Raw genomic sequence first — 16,110 nt, 5'->3', positions numbered from 1 at the left:
CGAGAGAGGGAACGCCGCAATCCCACAATTTCCACATACTCGGGTCGGGTGGCACGCGCCCTGCACCGCGGGATCTGCCTACGAGCGTAATGTTGATAAAGTGAAGGATGAATATTGTGTTTTATTTTGAAATTGGCTCTCTGTCCGGGATGACGCGTCCCTGCAGCGTATTTGAAGCAGAGCGCAGTGGAGGAGACGGACCGCGGCGCTCGCCGTGGAAACACCAGCAGTGACCTGAGTGGCAGCAAACGGCGGTGTGACGGACTGAGTGTGTGGAAACTGGAGGTCTGATAGAACAGACTGTAAACATCCATCTCCTGATGTGTTGATGACTATTCCACAGAAGCTCAAGGTTTCGGAAAGGGCAGGTGTGAAGCCAGCAGGGCATGATGGGAAAGCTCTTCTCACTTTTATGGCTACTTAACAGTTTTCCGGCTTTGTGCTCAGAGCCGGGCACATTGCTGTGGATTTAAGGAATAAAGGAGCCAGTATCGCCAACACCCGATACAAGGCACGTTACGATGACAGTGCACAAAGCAGAGATTTTAAAGTGTGGATTAGGACTGCAGTAAATGCAGAGTGCAAATCTGTGGTGAGGTCTCGGGGAAACGGCGACCCGACGTGACTGTGGAGCTCGGCAGCAGGAAGGATGGAGAGAAGGAAGGGAAAGTTGTAAAGCTACCGTGATGTGCTAATCGCTCGAAAGAATTGAACAATGAAGATACAAAAATAACTTTGGTCACATGACCAACTCTCCTCGCGCTGAGCGTCTTCAGCTTTGTGCGTTTAAGGCTGTGAGACCTGATCAGCCCAGTGTGCAGTACACACACACACACACACACACACACACACACACACACACACACACACACACACACACACACACACACACACACACACACACACACACACACACACACACACACACACACACACACACACACACACACACACACACACACACACACACACACACACACACACACACTCACACTCACACTCACACTCACACTCAAGACTTCAGCAGTGGCAGGGAGGTTAAAGGGAGGGCATCAGTTTGACAATAATGTGGCGAGGAGCGACGTGGGATCACCCTGCTAACACCGGTCACTGATGCAGAAATGTCACAGAGCACTACACTCTTCTTCTTTTTTTTTTTCCATTTGCAAACATGTAACAAAATATCTGAGATCAGAACAAATATCTCTGCGTGAGGATGGAGCAACATATTATCACCTGCGCACACAACGCAGCTCGTTTATTGAGCCCTACGCTGCTGTTTCCTGTGCACTTCCCTTCTTCATGCTCCAGAATGACTGTCCTTCCCTTCCAGCAGCACAGCCAGCAAGTGTGTGTGTGTGTGTGTGTGTGTGTGTGTGTGTGTGTGTGTGTGTGTGTGTGTGTGTGTGTGTGTGTGTGTGTGTGTGTGTGTGTGTGTGTGTGTGTGTGTGTGTGTGTGTGTGTGTGTGTGTGTGTGTGTGTGTGTGTGTGTGTGTGTGCGCGTGTGTGTGGCTTTTACAGTCCTACACCTGTGGTCTGACCACACCGGCCACACCACCATCAAAGAGAGGGGACTTCTCCTTGTTTCCCAACGACGGCTTATCCCACACAACAGGATTATCCAGTGGAAAACTGCGAAGGTGCCAAGACTGCAGCCCAGAAGGATGTTTCAGGCCTCCAGTCAGATGTGCCTCATCGGGGAGGAGGGGGGGTGGGGGGGTGGGGGGCAGCGTCGTGTCAGACATGGCAGGTTGAAGCATGTGACATCAGTCCTTCATCCTGTCCAGCAGGAATCAAAGCAGTCCTTCACCTGCGGATGCAGAGACGGGTCTGTCCCAGCATGCACCGGGGTTAGTCCGTGTATTCAGCCACGATGGAGAGCAGCACTGTGATGTCATCGGGCTTCCCCCCTGGACAGACGAGGAAAGGATCCCGTTATAGGAGCATGTTTTCACACGTGCTTCGTCTGCCGCCTACGAGTGAGACACTTACCTCGGACGTTCAGCCCGTTGTCACAGGCGAACTGTGCAAAAGGCGACATGTAGTTGGGGTCGTAGGCCAGCTGGTGGGCCTGCTCTGCGATGCTCCGAGCCGTCTGCTGGATGCTCTCATAGTTTGAATTCTACGCAGCAAAAACAGAGCACACATGAGAGACTTGACTCTGGAGACGTCCCTGATTCTGGGACAAGCAGCGTGTGTCTCAGAGCGACTTACCTTGAGTTTCTTTAACTCTTGCAGGATCATGTAGTCTGGCATGTTATCAAACAGCCCATCGGTGGCGGTGAGGATGATGTCACCCAGCTGGACGTCGAAGGAGGAGCTGTCGGCGGCGTCAGGGCTGCAGACACAGACACACTGAAGTCAGACATTCAGCCAGGCTGGGACCTTTACAGCCAATCTGTCCCGTCTGAAGCTGATGGATTAACCCCTCGTCTCCCCTACTGGACCCTCATTGAATATAATGCATCAGTTAGATAATAATCTGATCATAGCTACGAGAGCTGCACCTTCCTGCAAACTCGAGCAGGAAGAGAATGTACTCCAGAAGTCTTTAAAGGGCTTTTTTGGAAAGGTGCTATAAATCAGAATAAATACAGTGGCAGAGAGCAGGCGAAGCTGCAGGTGGAGATTTCACTTCTTAGAAGATGACCTTGCCCTGCTGCACTCTCGGGCCAAGTCGTGAATCTTATTCATTACAGACTGTCAGTACAGCACGAGGAGCCGGCGCTCCCAGGAACAGTCTGTCCTCTGCCGGGATTCACATCCAACTCAACATGCTGCTCGCTCGAATGACCAACACGCCTTCAGCAGCCACACAAGGAATGACAGACGCATCATCTAACGCCTCCACCAGTCATTTCTCAAACGCCACCAACGACGTGGAGCGTCTCGTCTCCCTATTGTAATGATTAAGATTGACCTCGTCTTATCGCCGTGTCAGAAGGTCGCAGTGTTTCCCTCAAAGCTAATTCAAAGTCAAGCTACGAGTCCTCCTTGATCATTAGCATGCTAAAGATCCACAGAGGCCGAGACGTATCCCTCCGTCCAGCACAGAGGTTAGAAGAAAAAGCCTTTCAGAGGAGGACGGGTCAAACGTCCCACAGATCTTTAAAGTCCAGCTGCTGGACCGAGACCTTCATTTAAGGATTCAACTAATATAACTGAACATTCACAGCTTCTGCATTCTAAAGAATTTCTCTCTGCTCCTCGTCATGCACGTCTGATCAGCTGAGTGGCGTCCCCGAGCGCCCGTGCCACAGAGGACACAGCTCGGCCGTCCAGCGCAATGTCTGACTATTCATTCAAAAGACGGAGAGAAGAAAACAGAGGCCATGTTGTCTTTTTATTTCATTCAGATTCATCTGCTATAACTCCAAAATACTCGACGCTCATTGGCCCCTCCCACTAATACTCGTCCTGCTTTCTGTCCAAACTGTCCGTGACGTAAACCAGCAGAACACGCCAAAGCCCGACTTAAACACTACCACCTCCACCAGATTGGCACCTCTTATCATTCCTGCAAATATTCTGAGTAGATCACCCGCAAAACGCTCACAAACCAGACGTGCAAACTTTTGGAGTTCACTCTCTTCAGTTCTCCGTCTGTGTCTGAAGTCTGACTGGCTGAAAGCTGCAGATACCCAGTCTGAGTAAACCAGGCCCAAAGAGCGTTGTGCAGTTCAGTTGTGACCCTTGACCTCTTCGGTAGAGCTTTAATCTGCTGCCCCACTCATGAAGTCAGAAGGGGGAGGATGAGACTGCACTCTGGGTCGTGTGAGTGAACTCAAGGTGAGGACAGACTTGTCCAGCTCAGAATAATCTGCTGGGTTGGACACTCAGAGCGTGGAGTGGTGGCTGAGCGTGCTGGTGCAGGATTGGCTGAGGACTCCCCGGCCCACACAGACTTTGACCAGGCTGAGAGGCAAAGCTTGGCGAGCGTCCAGCCCCTGCGCTCTCTGTTGACGTCTACGCTGCTGCTTCTTGGCACGCCGTCGCAACAAGATAGAGCAGCACGTGTCCGCAGACGCACGCTGCAGTCACAACATGCACCAAAAACCAGCTGCAGAGAGGACACGCTTTCTTCTAACTCTGATTGGATTAGAGCAGAGAGGAGGAGGGGCCTCACCTGTCACTGAGCACGGCCCCTTCAGCCCCCGGCGGAGCGATGGACAGTTGGAAGGGCGTGTTGAAGTAGTGCTGCTGCTCATCTGAACGGTGGACCACTTCCCCTCCCCGGACCACCAGGAAGCCCGAGTCTCCGAGGTTGGCCGTGTGCAGCTGGTGGCGTTGCCGGTCTAAGACCACGATGCAGGCCGTGCTGCTCCCTGCAAAACAACACACACACACACACACACACATCATCATACAGTGCTGGTTACATGAACAACAGCTGCTATCAGTCGTCTTCTATCTGAACGTCACGGAGGCGTAACAGGTGGCGTGTAGCAACGTAGATGGCAACATTACACATATCAGAATCGTGATCACGCCTTCCTCCTGTTCACGTGTTATTACAGTGTTTTCATAAACATGTCTGAAGGAGCTGCTGCTGCGTTTGTGTACGTTGGATATGGAGTATGTGTGGCAGACTGATTCATGAGGTCAGTCTGAAGACACACGATCAGCTCAGCAGCTTGAAACCGTTCTTGTCGTTTCCTCTCCGCCATCTGCTAGATGTTGAAGAGGAAACGTGAGCCGATGGAGCGGGCGGACGGCGTGCAGCCACACCCTGCTGCGGATTCATCTGGCACGCCAAAATATGCTCTTTGGGATCAACCTTCAAAAACCCCGCGTGTTTACTCTGACTCACTCTCCACAAGAACAATTACTCACCCCGCCGGTCTCAAGAACATTCCCTGTGCTGTGAAGACGATCACAATACGGGTTTGTTTCCTCGCTGCGCATGTGATGGAGGGACGGAAAAGTACTGACACTCACAGAGACACAGATCTGTTCCTGAAACGTGTGTGTAACGATGTTACGTGTTTGTGCACGCTGCGTTGTCAGGAAGCAGAGCGGGAGAGGAAAGGGTTTCTGCAGGGGGAGTGCACGGGGGCATGTCGGGACTCGGGACAATCCCAGGACCTCTTTGTGGGATCTGGCTGTTCTGACTCATGTTGCAAAAATGTAAATGCAGCCACAACTGAAACACACAGAGAGACAAACAGCCGAGCCCATGGTGTGTGCTAAGATCCAAACCACATGGAAGATATTAGATTGGAGAGCAGAGAGTGTCTGTACGTATGGTATGTTGGACTGCACAGTCCTGCACGCTGCGTGACACGGACCTCGACTTGTTTAGTGAGCAGGACTCAAAACATGAAAGATGAGAGGATGTGTGTGTTCCTCACCCAGGAGTGGCACTTTGTTCTGCAGCAGCTCGTAGTAGCTGGTCGTCAGGACTCCCACGGGGTTGCTGGGAATGAAGCGCCCCTCCTTCACCAGCCTCTCACATGTCTTCATCAGCGTGCCGGAAAACTGAGACGGGTCCACTCCATAGTCGCGCCAGCCGCCGACTCCATCTGCTACGCCTAAAAACACAAAAACACACAGGTGTTTGTTTCAGGGTTAGAAAAGATGCTTTTCATCTAGATTATTTCTTGGGGCCTTTTGAGCCTTTTTTGGACAGCGAAAGGTCACAGGTCCGATTCTAACCCACGACTGCTGCAGTGAGGACATGAAGCGCCCGACACAACCACGACCAACACCAGACCTTGATTCACACGTCGTCTAACCTTCTCATGTTTGCATCCTGTGTTGTGCGTTATGATGCATTCAAAGCTTCCCGGAGAAAACAGGACTTTCTATACGTTTGTGTAGTTCAGTCCTCGGCCTTGTTTCTGCGGTGAGCGCCGTCTTGCGAGAAGCAAGGACAATGGCATGCAGCTGCCACAATTAAGAACAACAATGGCCACTTTCACCAAGATTCAAAAACAGAACATCGAGTACAGAAAACAAGACTTAGCAAGAAGTCAAGGAAACGTTCACAGCAGCCCGAGAGGTCAACATGGACCTTTAATCTTTTAAAGAAGCATTCACTACTTTGTTGGTTATACGCGGTGTTGTTCCCTGAGAACATTTAGTTACCAACATCTTTTCCTAGAAAGGAAACTCAGAGTCCAAAGACGGACCATACAAGGACGGCCTTCAGCGTCCCCCCTGCCTCTGCCAGGAGAGAGAACACAGGCATGCACACACACACACACACGCACACACGCACAGAGAGCGTGGTACTGCAGAGGCTTTGGCTCATCATGGAGTTGGTTAAAACATTCATCAGGTTTTATGACCTGCAGGGTCTGATTTTAAACTGTCTGAGACTCGGCTTCCTGGCACAATGTGAACCAAAGAAGAAAGCAGTTGTTGCAAATAATCAATAAAGTTTTTTTAAATTTGAATAGCAGTACAGGAACAGGAACAGTGAAGAACAATGGTGTGTGACGTCCACCATGTGCATAAGTTAAGTAGATGCACATGATCTTAACAAAGAATTTCACACCTACCCCACCATTGGAGCTGGAGATCAAACCCTCCACCTAAAACCACTGAGACTCAACCACTGGGCCACAGCCCTGTTTAACATTGTGACATGAATGCACGTTCATGAATGGTCAACCATAGATGTGTGTGACTTTGACCTCGGTGGATCAGTGGTAGAGTCTGTCATCTGTAGACCCGATCCACAGCTGACATGGCTGCAGGAGGACAAGACACTGAACCACGAGTGGCTTCATTGACCGTGTATGAATGCATCAGTTTACACTGATGGACAGTTGGCAACCATCCGTGGGTTTGTGTGACCTGCGGTGTTTTAAGTAGTGAGAAGACCAAAACTCAAGTCCGTAACCATGTTGATGGTGAATGTTTGTGATGTAAACACACACTCACCTAAAACATCCGCGGATCTGTGTCGGGCGATGAAGCACGCGTCGTCCCCGTAGCACATCCCTTTCTTCAGGATGCCTTTGCGGAAGTCTTTGCCGAAGCCGCAGCTGGCCGTCACCAGGCTGTAATCACGGCTGTCTGTCTGAGAGAGTCCGCCGATGACAGCTCTGGCAACCAGTCTCCCGTAGGACAGCACGGACAACATCCCCTACACACCAGCTCCCAGCAAACAAGACAGCCACGCGAGCAGCGCTGCTAGCTCAGCACGCGCGTGCTAACGAGACAGATGAGCGGCTGTTAGTCAGACAACAACACACACACACATTTATACATACACACACACGCACACAGCCTTCAGCTGAGGTAACAAGAACAGCCGCGCAGAGCTACAAGTCATCCAGGAAACAGTCCGCTCCGAAGGACCCGCACGAGCTGCTTCTCCGTCGCCATGGTGCCAGATGATCTTCTTCCCCCCCCCTTCCCCCCCCCCCACACACACACACACACACACACACATACAAACACACACACCGCTCGCAAGGTCTTGTGACTGCTCTGACGTCACATGCATTACGAAATAAACGTTTCCTAATAAGGACGTATAACTTCCGGTTAGCGTAAACCTTCGTATTTAGTAATTAAAACAAAAAATCGTGTAAAAACACAAGATACGTTTACACACGAGGCATGTTTAGGCAATGAAAAGAAGGAAAATATTTGTGAATTATTTAAAAAAAAAAAAAAAAAAAAAAAAGAGTACAGCACATTTTAACACAATATTTCAGAACTCCTTGTGAAAAGTTTATTGGATTATTATTATTTATTTATTTTTTTACTATATTTTGTCTCCCCCTTGTGGTGTTAATTGTTGATTGAGTTAACTTGGACTATTTGTATTTCAGCAGATCATTTAAACACAAGAGAGACTCGATCTGAAGATTTTGACAGCTGTGCTGATATCCAGAAGAACATCTCCTCCTCCAGTGTCATATCACTTTAATAAAACATAGAAAGTAAAAATCAACTACAGCTGATTTTCTAACTCCACCAACTCAACTAGCTCCTCAGTGTAACACCCCCCTCTCAGGTGCTATCAGGTTTACACAGAAATCCCCGGCAGGGGTCAAATCAATGACCAAACAAAAAAAGAAACTGAGACGAAATTAGAAAAGAAAGGTGCCAAACGTTTATTAACAATAATATAAAATCCCTGTGTCGCCACACAATAGTCGGCTCAATTATTGTTGGGTCCACGGGAGCTGCACTGAGGAAGTGGCAGGACCGACAAAACAAACAAAACCCAAAAAAACTAGAAACAAAACTAACCACAACACCAAAACTAACCCACACAGTAAAAGCAGCAGAGGGAAATCTGCCCGTCCCGGTCCTCCCAAACTCAGGACAAACAAAAAGAAAACAGTCGGCGTGGTCGAGGGTGTGCACCTTCCCTCTCCTCCCGGCTGGAAACCAACACGCTCCCCCCCGCAGAAGAATACATGTTATTTTTATCTGCCGTTTAATCAAAAAAAACAAAAACAGAAATGTCTGGATGGTCTGTCCAATTACGAATTAGTGATAAATTCCGTGGCAACACAAAACAATTCTGACAATTTTGAGTCTTTGACTTCACTTCCAAGTTAATAAGGATAAAAAACACACACCAAACACAAATAGCCAATTTCATACAGTCTAAAAACTTTATCCTTGTACATTTTTTAAACTGAAATATTTGAGCACAGCTCTTCAATTCTTTAGAGAATTCCACAATTTGATCCCTGTAACAGATATACATGTTTTAAAGTCCATGCAAACTGATATTTAAAATAAAAATTTCTCCTGCTCTTGACCTTCTGAACTAAAAACAAACTTGGTTCTGTTGTAAACATTGTGCTAAGACTTTACTCTTTGCTCTGTTACATAACTGTGAGTGTCTGTAACTCAACGATATATAAACCTGAACTAAAATAACAATCTATTGGTGTGCTCTCTGTGGTAGACTTTATGAATGATTCTTACTGCTCTTTTCTGTAAAATAAATAATTAATGTTTATAATATCGGTGTTACCCCACACTTCTACACAATAAATAAAATAAGGCAAAATAAGAGAATACAAAACCCTCAGTGTGTTAAGATCCAACAGAAACGTTGCTTTGTTTAAAACAAAGATATCCTTGGCCACCTTTTTTTTTATATGAGCTACATGTGATTTCCATGTTAATTTATCATCCATGATGACACCCAATAAAACAAAATTCAGACACTCTTTCAATACTAACTCCATCTATAGATAAATGTTTTTATCATGGAATAACCTGCATGAAAGGTAAGATTGAAAATATGGTTAAGAGGTTTAATTATATTGTCTATAGTCTGTTTCACAATAATCATACCGATCCCATCACTATCAGTTGACGTTTTATTTTTCGATTAATGGAAAGGCTCTCTTCCAATCAGATTGCTCGGTCAGAACTGTTGAGTTATGCAGACAGGACATAAAGAAAAGAACAAGCCACATTCAGAGACTTATTTCCCCCTAAACGTTTATTAGAAAGGTTTCAGACATTACAAGAGTGCTTGTTTATTTCCTTAATTTAGCACAAGACTTATTTTAAAATGTGACGATGCAGTGGAAAGTCAACATCCTATAGCACTGACTTTCATAAAGTGTAAGTAAACAGGTGTTTTGTGAAGTGTCCCCGTTGGTCTTATAGCCATTATTACCCTTTACCGACAGCAGGGGGGAAATGAGACGACAAATGAGTAAGAAATAAAAAGAAAGAGGAAAACATTGTGCACAGCTTCAAACAAGGCATTCCTGTGCATACGGAGCCGTGTTGGTACAAGGTTCCTGATTCATCAGTCATATGTGGCAAAGACTAGCTGCAAAATGGAGTGCAAAACACCTGAGGTTTTCATGGTGACATATCAATTATTACCCCTGTGGACAAAACAACAAAACATTTTGCTTTCATCAGGTAGGAGTGAAGATCTTTTCAATGTTGGCAGCATGAAGGAAAAAACATTCCTTCAAATGCAGAAGACGAAAGCAGACCGGCGGCGGCAGTTTGCCCGCCCCCCCCTGCTCATTTCTTGGCTTGCTTGGTGACCATGTTGCGAGGGGGGGTGACGGGACGGCTCCCATTGGGCTTCTTCTTCTCGGCTGGTTTCAGAATCTACACGAGGAACGGGGAAGAGTAAGAAGTGTCAGATGACGTCATGTTCAGGCAAGAAGAAAATCAGCTGGACTCTCCTTCAGTCTTTTTAACTTTCAGAGCACTGAACCCGATTTACATAAGACAGAAAAATAGAGTACTCAACTACAATAAAAGCCTTGTACACACCGAGAGAGGAACATCAGATAAACATCTGACTGTTTATGTTATGTAACCAACTGTTTCCTGTCTGAATCACACTGACATATCATTACATTTGAAAGACTAACAGAAATCTGTTGTCATGACCAAACTGTATAGATGAAGCCTGAGTGATGTCACCCGTGTGTCCCTGCAGGGGGCGCTGAAGTCCCATGGATGGCGGTCTCCGTGCTGGAAATGCTGTCTCAGGCTAACTTTGAGTCAAGCTAACAACAGGCTGAGAGCTGAGGCGGGTTTTAAGCCTCCTGACAAACCGTTACACGGCGCCCACCTGTCAATCATGTCAGCTACACGCCTTGTTGTGAATAACTCTGATCAGAAACACAATCAGAAATACTTTATTGATCCTGGAGCGTAATTCAGTTATTACAGTTGCACAAAAGCTCCATCAAAAAAAAAACAAAAAAAAAACGATGATTAAAAAAAAAACATCCCCCCCCCGTACAGTGTGTGTGTCGAGACATGAGCTAATCACACCTGTTAGTTTTTTTGAAGCAGGCTGTAAACATGTTCATGTCTGCTGTAAAAACAGGCTTTTTGAATGGGTGTGTATGTGACTTCCAGCCTCTAGTGGACACTCCAGGAACTACAGGATTTTACACTTGATGTCAATCACTCAATCTTCATTTATATAGCACCAATGCGTCACAAGTGTTATGTCAAACGGGCAGTTCATGACTTGATCCATCACAGCAGCAACCGACAGTGAACTTTGACCTCTGTGCATCTCAGTCTCACTTCTTTCAGCAGTTCTATTTGAACTCTTCACATTATGAGTGCTACAATGTGGCTTTTTTTTTTTTTTTTTTTTTTTTTGAAGATGACATACTGGGAAGGAACTGACCTGAAAGGAGCACATGAGGGTCTCATCCACACTCATCATGGCACCAGCATTATCAAACTCCCCGCAGTAGTTGGGCGCTGAGAACAAAGTGACAAGCTGCCTCTTTGCAAAAAATTCGTAGCCATCCTCAACAACCTGCACAAAGGATAAAAACAAAAACAGAGGCCGCTTTACTCATTAAACAAAAGTTAAACTAATGTCAGATACAGAACATGAAGCTTGTCACATGGTCTGGCTGATCTGATGGGTCAGAGCCATCATGAAGAGAACTTTCAGATTAGTGCCCTCGTCCCAAACATGACAACATTACCACTGACCTGCCAACACAAAACCACGTTGCTCTGTTTGTAACGGACGAGGTGATCATGGTTACCTGATGGGCGCGACAGATCAGATCCAGGTCATGCTTGTGCAGGAACTTGGCCACCACCTCCGAGCCAAAAGTAAACGACACACCCCTGTCGTTCTCCCCCCAACCCAGAACATCCTTGTCTGGGTCAGACCAGAGCAAGTCGCACAGCAGCCCCTGGTCAGGGACATCAGTGGGGCGCATGATGCGTCTGATCTGCTCCATGGACTGGAGGTCAGGAGACAGTCCTGAAAAGAACAGAGGGGAAGGTGCAAATTAACCTGCTGATACTGAGGCTACAGCTGTCACACATGGGAGTTCAGACAGCATTACTCAAGTCGAGGCGGACTGACGAGGTCGATTACAAAACTACGCTCAACGGAAACAGCTTCAATGAGGAAGTGAGTGGAAAAACACGAGCGTTAGATTTTATGTATAAAAAGCAAAACCCACCTCCATGGCAGCAAAAGATCTTCTCATCAACGATGGCAGAAATAGGGAGACAGTTAAAACAATCTGTGAAGGTCTTCCAGAGCTTGATGTTGTACCTTCGTTTACCTGGGAGTTCAAGGGAGAAAAAAAATATTCTCAATCCAGTCGCTCTCAAAGTGTCAAAAGCTCTGCAAGAGGCAGAGCCATCACTAATCAGGCCTTCCTGTTTTGAGTCCAGGAGGCTGACACACAGTTCCCTCAATACGTTCCTTTTGAATATTCTGGCTCACAGCGAGTCTGGTTATTCTTGAGCGCTCTGTGGTGGTATTAAAGGAGCAGTATGTAACTCTGCCCCCCTAGTGTTTAAAATGAGTACTGTAGTCCAAATTCTAAACATCAACAGAAAGCTGTCTGGCTCCGCCCCCTCCTCTCACACAGGTCAGCATGTGGTGGCCACTGTAGCTTCAGTGTTTAGCCAGCTCTGCATGTAGTGGACACTGTAGCTTCAGTGTTTAGCCTGCTCTGCATGTGGTGGACACTGTAGCTTCAGTGTTTAGCCTGCTCTGCATGTGGTGGACACTGTAGCTTCAGTGTTTAGCCTGCTCTGCATGTGGTGGACACTGTAGCTTCAGTGTTTAGCCAGCTCTGCATGTGGTGGACACTGTAGCTTCAGTGTTTAGCCAGCTCTGCATGTGGTGGACACTGTAGCTTCAGTGTTTAGCCAGCTCTGCATGGGTCTGTAAAGCTTTCTGCGTTCTAACCTCTCTCCATGTTTCATCTCCAACATTGATCCTAGTTTGAGCAGCTTTCTGCTGCTGGAGCTTATTAGAAACATGCAGAGGCTTTTTAGCTCGGGTACAATCACTTCTATCTGAAGCAGTTCCACTGCCCGCTTCCATCGCTGCAACACCTGTTGACCTGATAACTGCTCTCATATCTGGCAAACCCAGGGGCGTCCAAAACGGCCTTCAAAGCCCCGCCTACCTTCTCTGGTCCAATCAGATCCAGAGCATTCAGGAGCAGAAAACAGAACGCTGACTGTACCTGTGAAGAGTTTCAGAGGTTTTTTACTCACACTCGTCATAAAAACCGTATATTCTGTTGATTGAAGCACACTCGTGGTTTCCCCTCAGCAGGAAGAAGTTCTCTGGGTATTTGATTTTGTAGGCCAGGAGAAGACAGATGGTTTCCAGAGACTGCTTCCCCCTGTCCACATAGTCACCCAGAAACAGGTAGTTGCTCTCTGGAGGGAAGCCTCCATACTCAAACAGCCTCAGTAAGTCATAGTATTGCCCGTGAATGTCGCCTGCAGGAAAAAGTTAAAAGAACTGATCCTTCAGCACAAGACAGTACACATCTTTCAAAAACAGCATACATGTAAAGGTAACTAACCACAAATCTTGAGCGGTGCCTCGAGCTCCAGGAGAATGGGCTGACTGAGAAAGATCTCCCTGGATTTGAGGCATAGTCCTCGGATCTCATTCTCCTGCAGCTGTACGTTCTTGCCCGGCTTTGCCCCTCTGACTGAAACAAGAAAACATGAACACAGAGTCAACAAGAGCGAATGTTTCAACATGGCTGAAGGTGAATAGGACAATTCTGGCACAACATCTCAGGCTGCAGGGTTCTACTTCAGTGGCAGGTCAAATAAAATAAAACACTGACTGGTCGATTTTTGAACCCAACCGTCACAGTGGCAGGTCAGGAGCAAAGTGTGAAGCGCTGACATTATATTATACATCATGGAGGCAAATACTGGATCAACCTTTGAAATAATCATGAACATGGATCATGTGGTCCTGCACGGGTTTGGATTGCCTTATGGTCTTATTCTGTTAAACATGGATAGCATGAAGGACCAAGTGGTTTTTAGATGACCATTTTGTTTGTTTTCATAATTACTTACACGTTAACTACTATAATAATGACACGTTTGTTTATGTATGCATGGGCCGGGGACCATGCTTTTGGGGGTTTCAACATGCATGCAGGTCTGGGAACGTCTCTGCAGAGCAGAAGCAGTTATCAGCTGCAGAGCGAGATTTAGAAATTGAGGACGCAGGTGGAAATGAAAATGAAAGAGGTAAGAAGATCAAAGACGAGACAAAAACAAATATCACAAGAAGACACACAAAACTACACAACCAACATGATGCAGCATTTAATGAGAAGCTCCAAGTTGAAAAAGAGTCTTTAAACACACCACTACATATACAGGGCATGACTTTATTAAACTAATACATATGAGCGTCAGTACTGCTGTGTGTGTCCTTCAGGTACACTCGAACATCAGAGAAACGGAGGGAACACATGTAAGTTAAATGGCGCTCTTTGTTATGTTGTTGTTGGTTTGTATGTACCCTTATGTTGTTGGTAAACATTTGGCTTGCAGTCTGAACGAGCTGTCATCACGTAGATAACCGTAGCGGTCTCTTATTGGTGATATTTCAGTGTCCTTACCTTCTAACAGGCGCTGGATGATACTGTCTATGTTGAGCTTGTCGACGTCAGCCATTGTTACGTTGATAATATTACAAAATTAAGTCAATTAAATCTCGCTCTTGGCGTTTACACGCTCGTGAAAGCTAGCCCGCTAGCTTCCCGTTAGCTTCGGCTCGGGGGTGAATCTGTCGGCCCTACTCCCACTTCGATGCTCCTTCACACTCTAGACAGTCTAATAAGCTACTTAGGCATCTTACTTAAAAAATAATCTTCATCCAATGTTGAGTTTGCTTAGAAACGGGGACTAAAAAAAACAAAGTAAGCCGCACTAGCCCGCAGCTAGCGCTGATGTTGTCCCGTCTCTGTGTTTCTCTGCCGCACCTTGAACAGGCAGCCAGCTGCTTCAAGGAGCCTGCTGCGCTGCTGCTGCCCCCTGCTGGCCTGGGTGGGCAACGCGTCGGTGAAGATAAATACATAAAGGAGCAATCTGTAAGATAACTACTGAGTGAAATGATAGAGTGACCTTACTATGTAATAAGACTTTAAGGAAACATGCTATGTTGGAAGTGCTGCAGCCTGCATGTCCTCCTTCTGGTTTAGATTCTGGTCTGTTCAGCATCAGCATGTTTGACCTCCTGACCCCCGGGAATCTCACACAACACAGTGGAATCAGTGCCAATATTGGCAGATATCTATTTCAGTTCTTAAACTATGGTGTTGTATTCCTTCAATTTGACTAATTATTACATATTCTACCAAAATAAAAGAACCAATAGGTACAGATACTGATTGATTATTTTTGGAACTTTTCTAACTTTTAACAGTGGAAATAGGTAGTGTGGCGAGGTGTGGTGAAGCGTGGCAGACTGGTGAGACATGTGAAACTGAGGAAGGCAATTAAAAAGGGAGAACCACTCTGTGGGAGTAAGTAAGACTAGACATGAGCCACAGACGCAGAAACTACAAAATATAAAAAGCAAACACTGAAAGAACTAAACTAGGAAATAAAACTATTAAAATACACACCAGGGGAAAAAGCAACATTAGAATAGAAAAAGTCCAAAAAGACAGAAAATGACAACTAAGCATTAAAATGAAGATTAAACTAACAAAACAAGAGTAGACCATGACAGCACCTGAGTACACAAACACACTTCTCAGGAGGCTGCGAGGTTTGTCGTGTACACTCTAATTAGATCCAGTACTAATGGCCCAATCATCACCCGGTTCTCTGCGTCAGCGTCACTCATTATCGGTTTCACTGAGATACATGAGTTCTTGATAACAAGCCGATGATCAGCAGACCGGGGGCATTCATTGCACGACAGACACGGTTTAAACCAGGGCATGCATTTCATTAGAGAGGATTACAAACACTGTCAGTTTGTTATGGAAATATTTACCCAAGCCTCCAAACTGTGAGAACGCAGACTAAGCCTGGGGAGGGTGTGGTCTGCGGCCCCCACTCACACAGTCCCAGGATCACATGAGGGATTATTCCATAGGGCCTGGGTGATGACAGGAAGGTACACTGAGCCCTGTTTGATCAAAAGTCCCCCGGAGACAAGGATTAAGTCGAGCTATTTACATGACTGCCAAGGAACTGTGAAAAACAACGTGAAGGGATGCAGGGCGATGACATCATCATATCGGCTGGATTCAAGAGGCCTCGACAGCTGCCGTCTCTAACCCTTGTTGTGGATTAACTCTGAAGCGCTTGTATATCTCATGGACGTCGGGACCTCTGGCTCTCATTTTTGATGATTTCTTCTTTTTGTTTTTA

General features: G+C 46.5%; 2 protein-coding genes across 2 annotated transcripts; both read right to left on the bottom strand.

The window, feature by feature from the left end:
- Window positions 1-1,713: 1,713 nt before the first annotated feature.
- On the bottom strand, window positions 1,714-7,347 carry pptc7a (protein phosphatase targeting COQ7 a). The gene is made up of 6 exons (XM_079341657.1): window positions 6,889-7,347; window positions 5,352-5,531; window positions 4,127-4,325; window positions 2,215-2,338; window positions 1,993-2,122; window positions 1,714-1,910 (listed from the first exon to the last, which is right to left on the bottom strand). The coding sequence occupies exons 1-6, from the start codon at window positions 7,088-7,090 to the stop codon at window positions 1,852-1,854; spliced, it is 894 nt and encodes a 297-aa protein (XP_079197783.1). The 5' UTR covers window positions 7,091-7,347; the 3' UTR covers window positions 1,714-1,851.
- Window positions 7,348-9,409: 2,062 nt separating this feature from the next.
- On the bottom strand, window positions 9,410-14,746 carry ppp1cc (protein phosphatase 1, catalytic subunit, gamma isozyme). Its single transcript, XM_079371519.1, has 7 exons — window positions 14,346-14,746; window positions 13,278-13,409; window positions 12,961-13,191; window positions 11,907-12,011; window positions 11,478-11,701; window positions 11,105-11,239; window positions 9,410-10,059 (listed from the first exon to the last, which is right to left on the bottom strand). The coding sequence occupies exons 1-7, from the start codon at window positions 14,398-14,400 to the stop codon at window positions 9,970-9,972; spliced, it is 972 nt and encodes a 323-aa protein (XP_079227645.1). The 5' UTR covers window positions 14,401-14,746; the 3' UTR covers window positions 9,410-9,969.
- Window positions 14,747-16,110: the final 1,364 nt, after the last annotated feature.

The sequence above is a fragment of the Symphodus melops genome, assembly GCF_947650265.1.
Source record: "Symphodus melops genome assembly, chromosome: 1".
Classification (NCBI taxonomy): domain Eukaryota; kingdom Metazoa; phylum Chordata; class Actinopteri; order Labriformes; family Labridae; genus Symphodus; species Symphodus melops.
The sequence above is the reverse complement of the archived record's forward strand: the minus strand, read 5'-3'. Positions and strand labels throughout refer to the sequence as shown.

Bases quoted from the DNA above. Each gene is read 5' to 3' on its own strand.
- pptc7a (XM_079341657.1), bottom strand. From the start codon at position 7,090: ATGTTGTCCGTGCTGTCCTACGGGAGACTGGTTGCCAGAGCTGTCATC. The intron at 2,339-4,126 runs GTGAGGCCCCTC...CTGTGTCTGCAG, and splicing joins GGGGCCGTGCTCAGTGACAG to CCCTGACGCCGCCGACAGCT. The intron at 1,911-1,992 runs GTAAGTGTCTCA...TCGTCTGTCCAG, and splicing joins CAACGGGCTGAACGTCCGAG to GGGGGAAGCCCGATGACATC.
- ppp1cc (XM_079371519.1), bottom strand. From the start codon at position 14,400: ATGGCTGACGTCGACAAGCTCAACATAGACAGTATCATCCAGCGCCTG. The intron at 12,012-12,960 runs GTGAGTAAAAAA...TTGAACTCCCAG, and splicing joins ATACGGTTTTTATGACGAGT to GTAAACGAAGGTACAACATC. The intron at 10,060-11,104 runs GTCAGTTCCTTC...TTCCTCGTGTAG, and splicing joins CCCTCATGTGCTCCTTTCAG to ATTCTGAAACCAGCCGAGAA.